General features: G+C 34.2%; 1 protein-coding gene across 1 annotated transcript; it reads left to right on the forward strand.

Annotated features, from left to right (window-relative positions):
- Nucleotides 1-3,041: 3,041 nt before the first annotated feature.
- LOC111984660 (nuclear pore complex protein NUP98A) lies at nt 3,042-12,014 on the forward strand. The gene is made up of 13 exons (XM_024016279.2): nt 3,042-3,178; nt 3,609-3,678; nt 4,635-4,943; nt 6,254-6,886; nt 6,998-7,225; nt 7,316-7,839; nt 8,338-8,425; nt 8,532-8,592; nt 9,336-9,474; nt 9,560-9,676; nt 9,775-9,952; nt 10,318-10,380; nt 11,074-12,014. Exons 2-13 carry the CDS (start codon nt 3,663-3,665, stop codon nt 11,700-11,702), a joined length of 2,985 nt encoding a protein of 994 aa, XP_023872047.1. The 5' UTR covers nt 3,042-3,178; nt 3,609-3,662; the 3' UTR covers nt 11,703-12,014.
- Nucleotides 12,015-13,708: the final 1,694 nt, after the last annotated feature.

Here is a 13,708-nt window from a genome sequence, read left to right on the forward strand (position 1 = left end):
ATTTGTTTCAAACTTTTATACAATTTGTTTTGGTTTTGTGGCGGAGCTATAGCAAGGCTTCCCCCCCCCCCCCCCCCCAATTTTTAAAAAATTATTTTATATTATGTGTAAGTATTAAGAACTTTAAATATTTACCTACAAAAATAGAAGTTGGCCCCCCTAAATGTTTGAGTTAGTCCAATGATACTCTTAAAAACCAATAGAATATGTCAATTGGTGTAGTAGTTATAAAGACAATGTAGTTTTTGTTTTCTTTAATTCGTTTTTTGAACATGTTTAATATCAAACTAAACAGCTTTTGTATACTCGTTGGAATTTAAAAGATGATAAATTCCCATAAAAAATTATCTTACAAATATACATGTGTGAAAGTTGATAATTTTATATAGAATAAATTTAGAAATTACAAACTACTCTACTATCAAAAATATTAATGTCTATATTTGTGTATGTGCATTTATGCATTTGTGTAATGGTTTATCTTGATTCGAGACTAATATATTAGCATCAAAATTTAGCCCCCCCACACAAAAAATCCTAGCTCTGCCCCTCGTTTTGTGTGTGTATATGAATTGAGATTCAGTGCATCTTGCAATTACAACACTCCTATGAGATGTAAAAGTTAATGAAAAAAGGGTAAAAAAAAAATTATTTTTAAACTACTTTTAAACTTTTTTTTTTTTTTTTTTGGTCAAAACTTTTAAACTTTTACATCTCATATGAGTGTGGTAATTACTAATTACAAGATACAATTGCACCAAATCCAAATCCGTATATGTATGTATACACACGTTTCAAAATAAGGTATGAAGGTTTTAATTTTGTTGATTAAAATTTCAAACTTATGAAATTGTTTCAACGTGAGACCATGTCTATCTCCGTAGTTCATTTATGTTACTTTTGGGAAGTATGAATCAGTAAAAAAAAGTGTAATTGTTGATAAAACCTTGTGTTTCGATGGATAATTTATTTTGATTTTTTGATACTTTTTGTTTCGCTATAAGCGAAGTTCTTTTGTCTCTACCATCTAATCTTTGTAAAATGGTTTACCATAATGATATTTGAAAAAGTTTTAGGTGGTTTCTATTATTCTATGCTTTCTTACTACTCCTTAATGCATATGGACAGAGACTTCAATTTGAAACGAGTTCATAAATTGGGGACTTTAATTGATAAAATTAGATACTTGAGACTTAATTTGAACTATGGTATAAAGTTCGGGTCTTTCATGTAATTTTTCCCTAAAATTTATTTAATTTAACGTTAAGATTAATGCTAAAAGCTTGTTTTGGCAAGTCTTTAAATCTAAATGACTTCAACTTTAGCACCTTTTCACAGTTTTTTTTTTTTTTTTTTAAATAACAAATAAAAAGGGTCTTCCTACATATCTTATTGTAGGATAATTTATTTATTTATTTCTCTCTATTACCTAGTCCATACAAATTCGATGTTGATTTGATATGAAATGGTTGTATTGACATGCAAGAAAGTTGATTAGATTAATATGAAAAACATACTTCAGATTTGCAAGCCCATTCTTGAGTTTTTTTTTTTCCTTTTTTTTTAATTATTTATAAATATCATTTTTGTCATTTCATTTTACTTTTCTTATATTAAATTTATGCAAGAGCATGTTAGTATTCTGTTGAAAATTATGCATTTTTTTGATAACATATAAAAGAAAGTATGAAATTAAGATATCTTAAATTTCATAGAGATTAAATTGTAACATTTTTTAATTTCAAGGGCAAGAACAAAATTCAATCAAGAAAACCCTATTTTAATTTAGAAAATTGTACATTTAAACCTTATAATTTAGGAATGTAACAAATGAAACATGAAATTTCCAAAAGTAATATACTAATTCCATAGTTTCATAAATTACAAATTATACCCTCAACATATATTAAACCCAAAGACAATTATTTATTGTTAAATAGATTAAGGTTTAATTTGTTTATTATTGAAACTTGAAGGTTTAAATTTTTATTTTTTAGATTATAATAGAGATGCAAAAATTCCCCACTTTGCCTAACCCGCCTTACCTACTGTTGATTTTTCCTAATCCAATGGAGTGATGGGCTTTTTTTGTTTTTTTGGGGGACCTTGTGTGCATGTGGGTGTCTATATATATATATATATATATATATATCCAACTTATAATTTATTTATTTTTATTAACATTCTATTATTATTCCCAAAATACTTGCCTCTTGTATCTCTTAGCATTAATGTTGAAGTCACTTAATTAAAAATGACAAATATTTCCATTTTGCCCTGCCCCAAACTTGCCAAACTCCGTCATTAAAGAGGGGATAGGGCACCATTGATCCAACCCTCTCCCCCTATTCTACCTCATTGCCATTCTTAAATTATAAGAGCTAATTTGTTAATTTTGAAATTAGAGTGTTTAATTTATTGGGCAAAGCTTAGTTCTAGTACTCTTATGCCACTAAACTCGACACAATGCTAACACGTGACAAGTTTTGGACGTATGTCCAATTGTCCATGTTATATTGGGTTATAAGCTACCGGAAAATACAAAATATTAAAGGAAAACTATATTCCTAAACTAGGGAAATGCACTTCAAAGTGGGCTTATTGAAAATTACCAAAATATTTGTAAGAGTGATCATATTAATTGTTTTTTCTAATGAATCTTGATCTTGTACAGTAATGAATCAATGGATAATATTGAAAGTTAAAAAAAAAAGTTTACTTTTAATCCAAGCCCTTTAATTAAAATTTTTTTTAAAAAAAACTTTCAACTTTTTATTTTTTAACTTTCCATATCACAACTTGATGGTAATTGCATCAACCTCATTCTCTCTCTTTGTTTCTAAAAAATGAAAAATAAATAAATACAACCACTTAAAGAACTAAATTGAATTTTTTTAAAGGGAAAAAAAAGAAAAAAAAAAAGCTGAGGTACGGACGTTGTTTTCACGCAGACAGAGACTACAGAGTGGTAAAAGATTAGTTAAAACGCTACGCGGATTTAACCCTGAGTCTGTGCCATATATAAAAGGAAGGAAAAAAAAAAACAATATTTTACATTTACGATAAATAAAAATTCTGAAGTTTTGTTTCTGCAATTCCTCCAAACCCTTGTAATCATATATTCTTCCCCAATCTTCCACACTGCTCTGAGCCTCTGAGATCGACGCTTTCACTTTCGGTATGTTCTTTCAAAACCCTAAAACACACACACACCCTCACTCTCTCTCTTTCTCGCTGTTTTCTCTTTCACTTTTTACGACTACTTTCTAACTTAGGTTTTTTTCAAATTTTCTCATCAGATTAATCGCGATATACTCTAATTTATTCAATTCGAAACCTAATCCGCTTTCTGATTTTGAATATTTTCCACAAATTTATACGCCTCGATTCATTACGATTCGATATTTATAGTAACACTACGAGTAGTCTGTGTAATTTATGGAATGATGGAGTTTGGATCCAAATTTGCACATCATTCATATACCTAGCCTCAATGCTCGTGAACCAATCGCCGTGGAACCAATAATATTGTGGAATGTCGATTTTTGTTTTTGGCGTTGATGATTTTATTAAGTATTCTGATTTGTGTTATGCTTTCTCTATTTCAGTTTTCGGACACGTCTTCGTCTTCATCTTATTGGCCAAGAGAGTTAAACTGAAGGATGTTCAGTTCGAACCGTAAGTGTTGTTCAACCAAGTTTTTATGTCATCTTTGAATCAATGTGTTTTGTTATCCTAAATTTCATGTTCTTGGATCTTATGTTTTCCCTTCTGTTATCTTATGTTTACTTTTGGCTTGTGGGAAATCAACTCTTACTGGGGAGCTTGTATTTGATTGGATTAAATTTCATTTCAATGTTATTGATATGTTAGTGCATGTGTTTTTGTCCACGAGTCTAATTTGCTTAAAGCTTTCCCTTTTCTCTTTGTAACTTATTATTATTATTATTATTATTATTATTATTTTGTGTTTTTATTTTATTTTTTTATGCCTCAGTGTTTGGTTAATACATGTATTTACTTATCTGTTTAATTAGATTTTTCTGGAGGCTCTTATATCTGATCCTAATTTTATTTTTTACATTTTTTATGCTTTTGTGCCATTATGAGTAGGTCTTTGATATTCCTAGAAAAATTATACCTGCAGATATTATAGGCTTTTCTTGATTCTGTCATTTTGGTGGTGTATCTAGAGTGTCATTTAAGGAGGATGCATGGACACTTCTTTTGGGGTGCTGTAACCATGTCATAACAGTGTCCTATCTCCTGTATCATGTTATAATTTTTCAAAAATTGCTTATGTCACTGTATTGTACCTGTACTTGTGTACTAGTTTAAATTTCAACTACAATTATACAAATGGAAAAATTTGTTTGCTTCCATCAAAATTATATTTCATCTTTACTTCTTTAATAATTTGGTTGAGCTCTTTTGATCATCGAACGTTCATGTTCTTTTATTAAGGTGAGTATGACTTGCATTTACTCAAGTTAGTTATTTTGCTATGATTCTCTTAGTCCTTTGGTTTTCTTTTTCCATCTGCTCATCTTCAGAATTGTATGTAATGATCTATAGGTTTTGTTCTCTAGGCTTCTTTTTGAAAGGAAATTAATTAGTGCTTATTCATAAAACAGCTTTTGGGCAGTCTTCTAGTAGCCCATTTGGGTCCCCATCAGTCTTTGGGCAGACCAGCAATGCAAGTAACAATCCGTTTGCTCCAAAACCCTTTGGTACTTCAACACCTTTCGGTTCACAAACTGGGGGTTCTTTATTTGGGGGTACATCAACTGGAGTTTTTGGTGCAACACCCCAACCGTCTTCACCTTTCTCTTCCACCACGACCTTTGGTGCTTCATCATCACCGGCATTTGGAAGTACAATGTCTGCTTTTGGAGCATCTTCTACTCCTGCTTTCGGTACTTCATCATCATCATCATTTGGTGGTATGTCTAACAATTTTTTTTTTTTTTTTACTTGTCCAATTAGTTGCTTATTCCTTCTCATACTGTTAACTGATTGTTTGGTTTTGATTTAATTGCTGAGAAAGATGGTTTTGGCTGATTATTTCTTGATGTATAATGTCTCTCAGCATCCTATGATCATTTATTTGTAGTGTGTGAATTGTGTGATAACTGGTTTCCTGTGCATATTTAGACTTTCTTTTTGTTATATTCAAATGCTATTTCAGAGTCTTGAGTATCCATGGAAGAGAAAGCTGTGCTTGAGCTGAAGTATGGATATTGTTTTCTGTATGAAGTGGATGTATTCTTTATACTTTTTTTTTTTTTTTTTGGGATAATCTGATTACAAACTGGAAAACTAAGCATTATTCTTGATACACTCCGATTTGATATGCATTGGTGGTTGATGCAATGGACAACAGCTTTTGGTTGATTTTTTTTAAATGAGTTTGTCTAGATAAATTAAAAAAAAAAAAAGTTTGTTGGATAGAAAATTGTAAGTTCCTCACTTACTTCGTAGGATATCACGTCTCTTGTACTTTTCTCCTTGCTAGACAAGTTATTTGTCAGCTTTATGGTTTTTATTGTATTATTTGGTCATTTTTTCTATCTTGAATATTAGTAATTACTTTTTTTTTTTTTTTTGGGATAAGTAAATATAATGGAATTACTTTGTAAGGTAATTATAGGGGATAAGGGTATGAAGTGATGAGGGACAGGAATTTTTTATTATTGGTAAGTTATAGGTGCACCTGGTGGATCTTAAACCCATGGCCTCATCCTCAACCTTGCTCTTATAGGGGTTGGAGCTTCCGTTTGAGCTAGAGCTCATTGGTAAGTGATGAGGGAAAGGAATATCATAAAAAATATAATAAAAATTTATTTTTCGAAGAGTTAGCTTTTACTACTTTATTGCAGCTGCCCTTTCTATCATTTTGTGGTTGGTTTCACCTTTAGAATTTGAACAGATCACTAAATAATAACTAAGACATTAATTGAATTTGCTTTTGGTATTTATTTATCGACTTTTGAGTAAATGGATGCTTGCTTTTTTTTTTTTGTTTTTCTTTTTTCTCCCTGCACTAATATTTCTCCCTTCTTGACCACAAGAAGTACTTTAAATGATCATTCTCTGCAATTGACTATATATGTTAGATTATAGAGAAGCTAATAATATTTCTCTTAAGTAGGTGGATGTCTTATCTACAAAAGTACTTTTTATGTACTCAACTTGTTCACTTTTTTTCTTTTAAGATTTTATCTGAACTGAAAGCTCTCTCCTATCGCTATAGGGTCATCTGTTTTTGGTCAGAAGCCTGCTTTTGGAGGCTTTGGGTCCACTCCTACTCAAACAAGTCCCTTTGGAAGCACAAATCAACAATCACAGCCAGCATTTGGAACTAGTATGTTTGGTTCCGCCGCACCTTTTGGGGCAACAAGTCAATCTGCATTTGGTGCAAGTAGTACTCCAGCTTTTGGGTCAACCAGCACTCCTGCATTTGGTGCTGCAAGCACCCCAGCCTTCGGTGCTACAAGCACTCCAGCCTTTGGTTCAGCAACAACTCCTGCATTTGGCAGCACAGGGACTGCATTCGGTGTGTCGAATGCCCCTGTATTTGGATCTGGCGGAGCATTTGGAGCTTCAAGCAGCCCTATATTTGGTTCCTCAAGCACACCTGCATTCGGTGCCTCAAGCACTCCTGCATTTGGTGCCTCAAGTGCTCCTGCATTTGGTGCCTCAACTACTCCAGCTTTTGGTGCCACAACGACTGCGTTTGGTGCTGCAAGTACTTCTGCTTTTGGGGCTTCTACTTCCCCGTCCTTTAGCTTTGGGTCCACTCCAGCTTTTGGTCAATCAAGTTCTGCATTTGGTAGCAGCCCATTTGGAAGCACAACTCCTTTTGGAGCCCAAAGTTCTCCATTTGGTGAGTTACTTGGTGACAAGATTCTGTATTTCTGTGAAGAACTTTTGTTAATCTTTATTCGGTATTTTATTCAATACTTATTGAACTGTCTCCATATGAGCTGTTGTACAGGAGCACAATCTACAGCACCAGCATTTGGTGGCACTGGCATTGGGCAGTCACCTTTTGGGAGTCAACGTGGGGGAAGTAGAGTAGCTGCTTACACTCCAACAACTGAAGCAGACAATAGTGCTGGTGCACAGGCTGGTGGGAAATTAGAGTCAATATCAGCTATGCCTGTATACAAAGATAAAAGCCATGAGGAGCTGAGATGGGAGGACTATCAATTGGGAGATAAAGGTACATTTTTGAAAATGTGTCAAAATTTTAAATTTCCTATGGTGCTTATTGCCAGCGATGATAACTCACATGTTAACTTTGAAATTTCAGGTGGACCACTCCCTGCCGGTCAGCCTTCTGGTGGGATAAGCTTTAGTTCATCTCCCTCCCCATCATTTGGCCAGTCAGCTGCAAATCCTTTCTCTTCCTCAATGCCTTCCAATCCATTTGCACCAAAAAATTCCAGCATTGGTGGTTTAAATTTTACAAGCTCACCTACTCCTCAGTTCAGTTCTTCACCTTTTAGTGCATCAACTTCATCTAGCCCTTTTGGATCAGCATCATTATCAACAACGACAAATACATTTGGTCTTAATTCATCTCCATCTATATTTGGTCAGCCATCCATCTTTAATTCTGGTTCAGCTCCGACAACAAATCCAGCATTTACTAGTAACACTCAGTCATCCCCTTTATTCCAATCCTCTCCACCAATCGGGCAGACGAGCTCCACATTTGGGCAATCTTCATTTGGGCAGACTACAAATTCACCCTTTGGTCAAGGACTTGGTCCTTCCTCCACTGGATTTAATAATTTTTCGAGTGCTCCATCACTTAGTTTCAATCAAACAAATGTGAGTAATTCTTTAAATTATTTGAATGCCTTTTTATTATGTCATTCTTTAAGCTTCTTGTTCCAAATGTTTTATTTAGGAATTTGTGTGAAGTACTTATTTTTCAAATTTGCCCTCAAACTTTTTATTTTGTTATGTAAAATATGCCTGAGTAGGAGCTGAAGAAGCTAATAATATATATATATTTTTTTGAAACTTATAAGTTATACCATAGTCTTTATAGACCATGATTACGACCTTTTAAAAAAAAAAAATAATAATAAATAAAGGTAGCCAGTGACAATTCATTGATTTGTATCTGACTACTCTTGCTGTCTTATGTAATATGTTGCATATGCAATTATTTTGTGAATTTGCTAGTCTAAGTTCTTATTTATACAGCCTTCTGTCTCTGTGAACGTGTAATTTTGTGCTCCTGTTGTCAGTGTTGAATTTTGATGCTTTAGGTAATATTGATTCTTGAGCAATATATTTTTTTAACTGTGTCTTCACCTGTAGCCCTCTTTTTCAATGCCTTTTCAACCGGCTCAGCCTGCTCAGACAGCTAGCACTTTTAACCTTAGTAATTATGGTCAGACACAACCAGGTAACTTCAGTTTGTACTGTTTTTCTACGTTAATTTTTTCTAAATAATAGACCTTGAGGTTTTTATTTGATGGTATGCTAATTTAATTGCTTTTCTGCCTTTGTAGCTGGTGGAAGTATCTTTGCTGGATCATCAGGCACTTTGGGTCAAAGTAACATTGGACAATTGTATGCCACTTCTGTAGTTACTGCTTTATGCATTTGCTATCATTTAAAATCCATGCATACAAAGCGCATGTATTTGTGTCATAAATGCATCCACACCCAATAACACTTGTGTTTCCATTCAGATTAGAGAGAAGTGTTTGATTGATATAACCCAAATTCAGCTTACATGAATTTTAAATTGGCAGAGATTTTAGGATGAAGAAAACTGTATTTGGTGAAGATGCTTTAAAAAAAAAAAAAATTTAGTCTCATATGTCACCTAAATACTGATATGACTGGTTTGGGTTATTATTTATTTGGGTCTGGTTAATGGCTGCCCATAGGGCATTTGTTAATGGACTATTTTAGGAAAGTTTTGATTCCACTTTTATGGGAAATATAAAAAGCTGTTAAAAAAAAAAAAATCAACTTCTTTGTCTTTTCCCATTAAAAGTTTCTAAAAATATTTTCTAAACCAATGCTCTTAGGGCATTTGTTAATTTTTCCCTAGTTATAAAAGAAGCAGTTTGTTTGGGTTATTACCTACACCACATTGCCTGAATTGCTGCATCTGGTTTGTCACTTCTTGTGTGGGTGTCTTTACTCTGTTTTATTATGTCCATCTCTTGGATTGACATATATGGTTTGTTTTTTCTATTTTATATCCATATCTTGGATTAACATATTTTATAACTTTATGGACACACAAAATTGACATTTTCCCCCATCAATTAATGATTTGCACTGTATGCTCATCTTAACAGGTCTGCTACCCAGAGCTCTGCAGTTGTACAACCAGTACCTGCTACAAATCCATTTGGAACACTCCCTGCATTGCCTCAAATGTCAATTGGTCGAGTTGGAACCGCACCTTCAATTCAATACGGAATTTCTTCCTTGCCAGTAATATGACTGTCCTTACTTTGCTTTTTTGAATTTGAATTGGTATAATTTTGAGGACCATGGTATTGATAACGCTTTCTATCAGGTTGTTGATAAACCTGCTCCTGTCCGAATATCATCCTTATTGACTTCTCAACACCTGTCACAAAGGCGGATTAGGTTGCCTGCAAGGAAATATCATACTAAGCATGATGGGCTGAAGGTGAGAATGATGCTTCTGTTAAAACTTAATATTTGTTTTAAAACGATTATAACGTAGCTATGCAGTATGTTATGTTAATTGCTACTTTTTGTATACAGGTTCCATTCTTTAGTGATGATGAAGAAACACCCAGCAGCACACCAAAGGCAGATGCTCTTTTCATTCCTAGGGAAAATCCAAGATCACTGGTCATTCGTCCCATAGAGCAGTGGCCTATGAGAGCTAGCGTTGAGAAAGCATCTCCATTGAAGGAATCCACTTCGGTGCATGAGAATGGTAACTTGTTAATAGCATTTAATCTCTTTATTCTGCTTTATGCTTGTCCCATAGTGTTAATCCTCATCCTTGGCCCCCCTCTGTCTGTCTGTCTCTCTCTCGTATGCTTTACTTTACAATGGTGGAATCAAAGTTGAGAACAATTTATGGGTGTGTATAATGACTTTATGACAGCAATGCCAGGAATCATTGGGCATTATTCTCTCTCCCCTGTTAAGATTTTTGTCTTAGCAGGAGTATTCAGATTTTTTTTTTTTTTTTAAATGTAATCCTCTCCTTTCAGATTCTGGGATTTTTGTTGTTCACTGAATAAGTCAAGGCTAAATAGTTTTTGGCTGACTCTTTTAAATACAATGTTGATTCAGGGAAATTTTCTGAAGAGGCAGGCACTCCTTTTCAAGGTGGCTCCATCTCTGAGGATAAGGATAGTAAGTATATGTTTCTTTATGACTTTGTTTCAACTAGTAATTCCTTATAACTTCATTTTGTATGCAATTCTCTCTTTCTATGTCAATAATGCTTTTTTTTTTTTTTTAATTTAAAATTTATGATATGGAAAATTATGTGAATGGTAGAAAAGAATACATATGGCTAACCCTGACTAATCTGTTGAGAATTCATAGCCAACCCCCAAAATATTTTGGACTAAGATTGGTTGTTTAGCTTGTTTTGGTGCTGTGAAATTATGTGATTGATATTTTTGCAAATTTTTTATTAGTTCTGGGATCTGCTGATGTTTCCACTTAATTGTTGCTTTTCACTGACCATTTGCTGTAAGTCCAGCAGTAGGGTAGTTTGGAAGGTGAATTACTGATTTCTGGACATAAGGAATCCTGCTCTTTATATTAGAATAGCTGCCATAGGACTTCATAATCTCATTTTCTCTAAGAGTATTCAGTTGGGGAAATTTAAGATCTCAGTGGTCAATATGGAAGTCCTGTGTAAGAAAGATATAACATTGTATGAATTACTGATCTGCAAATTTAAAGATAGTTTGTGTAAAGGTGATGAATAATTTGTTAGGTTATAACTTGAGTTGAGACATGTAATTAATGTGTTTTTGGTTGAATACTATCTTTATTTTGGACACTAATTTGTCTTAATCTCTGAAATTATTGCAGAAAGTTCAGTTGAAAATGGTCTTGCCAAGGAACGTGTTCATAATCTCAAAGTCAATCAGAAACCAAACGGGGTTCATGAAGATCATTCTGTTCAAAAAGGGGATTCTTATATGACACTCAGTGGACACAGAGCTGGTGAGGCTGCCATTGTGTATGAGCATGGGGCTGACATTGAGGCACTAATGCCAAAGCTCCGTCGTTCTGATTACTACACTGAGCCTCGAATCCAAGAACTAGCAGCGAAGGAAAGGGCTGAGCCAGGTTTCTGCCGTCATGTCAGGGATTTTGTGGTTGGACGTCATGGCTATGGCAGCATCAAATTCCTGGGCGAGACAGATGTGCGGCGGCTTGATCTTGAGGCTCTTGTTCAGTTTAACAATCGCGAGGTGATCGTATACATGGATGACAGCAAGAAACCTCCCATTGGACAAGGCCTAAATAAGCCTGCTGAGGTAACACTTCTTAACGTAAAATGCTTTGACAAGAAAACTGGACAGCAGTATACAGAAGGGCCAAAGATTGAAAAGTACAAGGACATGCTCAAGAGGAAGGCTGAGGACCAAGGTGCTGAGTTTGTGTCTTATGACTCCATCAAAGGAGAGTGGAAGTTCAGAGTAAGTCACTTCTGATTGCATACTGGGAGATGAAGATGATTGGGATATTTGTTCGCTGACAAGAAAGTGCCAGCATCAATGTGTTTCATATCTGATTTTGGGAGAAGACGATTGTATTAATGCATTATGGGTTTTGTCCTGAAAGAGGATTGATTTAGTTTTTTTCTTTTCCTGTATAGAATTCACCAAAGTGTGGTATATTAATGCGTCACATGCCCTTTTTTGTGTTGTGGGTTTTACAATTTTTGTTCACTTTTTTCTAGGCTCGAATGGGCTTTGTATTTGATGTTCAGTCATTTTGATATGTTATTTTTAGTTTTCTTTCAATCAGCTTTTTATTGTGGTGAAATATATTCATTCGATGGGCAGAATTTGCATCTGAAATTTGGTCATTGGAGTCCGAAATTTCCTGAAAAAGCTTTTACTTATGAACTTAAAAAAAGTACGTGCTATGTTAGAATGTACAGAGAATAAATGAGTCCGCAATGTTACCCCTTGTATGTGGAATTGTTTTGAGTCTCGAAGTTGCTTATGGAGCCAAGCTCTGCACTGAACATCCACGACAAAGGCCAAGGGTATGTTCTTTTTATTCTTTTAAAATCCGGGGCTATTGCTGCACCGATATGGTAAATGAGGGTATGATTCACTCGTGTCAATTTTATGATTTACGAATGAGATTCCTCATGTGGATCAGAAAGCAAATTTTTGGGTAGACGTGTTGGCAGTGAGTCCAAAGGAGAACGTCTGGAGCTGAAACGCCCTTAGGATCAGCTTCCATCATTTTGTACATTTCCCTGCTGTGGGGTGTCATGCTTATGGCATCAATGAGATGAGATAGAGATAGAGATGTACATAAACTAGTGACTGCTAGTAAATATCAGTGTGGTAGCAATGTGATGAGTTGTGTGTATTAATTAGTGACTACTTGTAAATATCAGCATGGTCCACCCCACCCCCCCTTGTAATGGAAGGAAAAACCACATGTGATGCGATTGTGCAGACCTACGAGAAAGTAAACTGAAAGTAAAGACCCATTGATGTATTAGGATTTGGATTTGTTAGCTATTGCACCGCACCGTGCAATACCTCCTTTAATGAGAGACAAAGGTTAAAAATATAGAAGTTAAAAGATTAAAAAAATGTGAGAGATGAATGTTAAAAAAAAGTAGAAGTTAAAAAGATTAAGAAGAAAAAATTAGTCCGAGGGTTGAGATTCAAAAGTGCTTTTGATCTCAACCCTTTAATGTGGTATTGCATTGTATGTATTAGGCTATGTTTGGAAACTCTAAAAACTAATGCATTCTCACAATTTTTTAGGTGCAAAATGTGTTTGGGTGATGGATAACAATTGAGAAATTTTTTTTAGGTCTATGATCACATTCAAGTAAAGTTTTCACTCTCTATTGTATTTGATTGAAAAATAGGGAAATTAATATATATATATATATATATATCCGAGGGGATCATTCTTCGTGGAGAACAGACAGAGTAAGAACCATTTATCAAGGAACCCAAGCAGCTTTAGTAACTTTAGCAGGGAATCAATGCAAATTAGCAGCTTTAACAAGAGATTCTTTATTTGTGGACTTAGCATTTTTGGACCTTATGCTGACAGAGTTAATCCTCTCTTAAGTCTGGAGTGAAGGTTTCATCATGGCCAAATAATTCCTGATTATAAGGGTAATAAGGATTGTTATTAGTAACAAAGGCTTCTAAGGATGCCTTGGAATCTTGGTCATCTTCTTTCTTCTCTAAGTTAGCATTTGCTGCTTCTTTATATATATAAGATTTACACTCCCTAACCTTGAAGAGAATCGATTTTGATTACATAAATTTGATATTTTTGTCTACTTACATAGATACTAAAATTATTATCAAATACACATGCACACAAGACAAAAAAGAATGATAATCAATTCAGCCAGTATAAAAAAAAAAAATTGATTTATGTCATGGTTTGGGGATAAATAGACATTACTATGGAACCGGTGCAATAAAATTTTAAAGATTTAAAACCTATA

The sequence above is a fragment of the Quercus suber genome, unplaced genomic scaffold, assembly GCF_002906115.3.
Source record: "Quercus suber isolate HL8 unplaced genomic scaffold, Cork oak 2.0 scaffold_399, whole genome shotgun sequence".
Lineage (NCBI taxonomy): Eukaryota > Viridiplantae > Streptophyta > Magnoliopsida > Fagales > Fagaceae > Quercus > Quercus suber.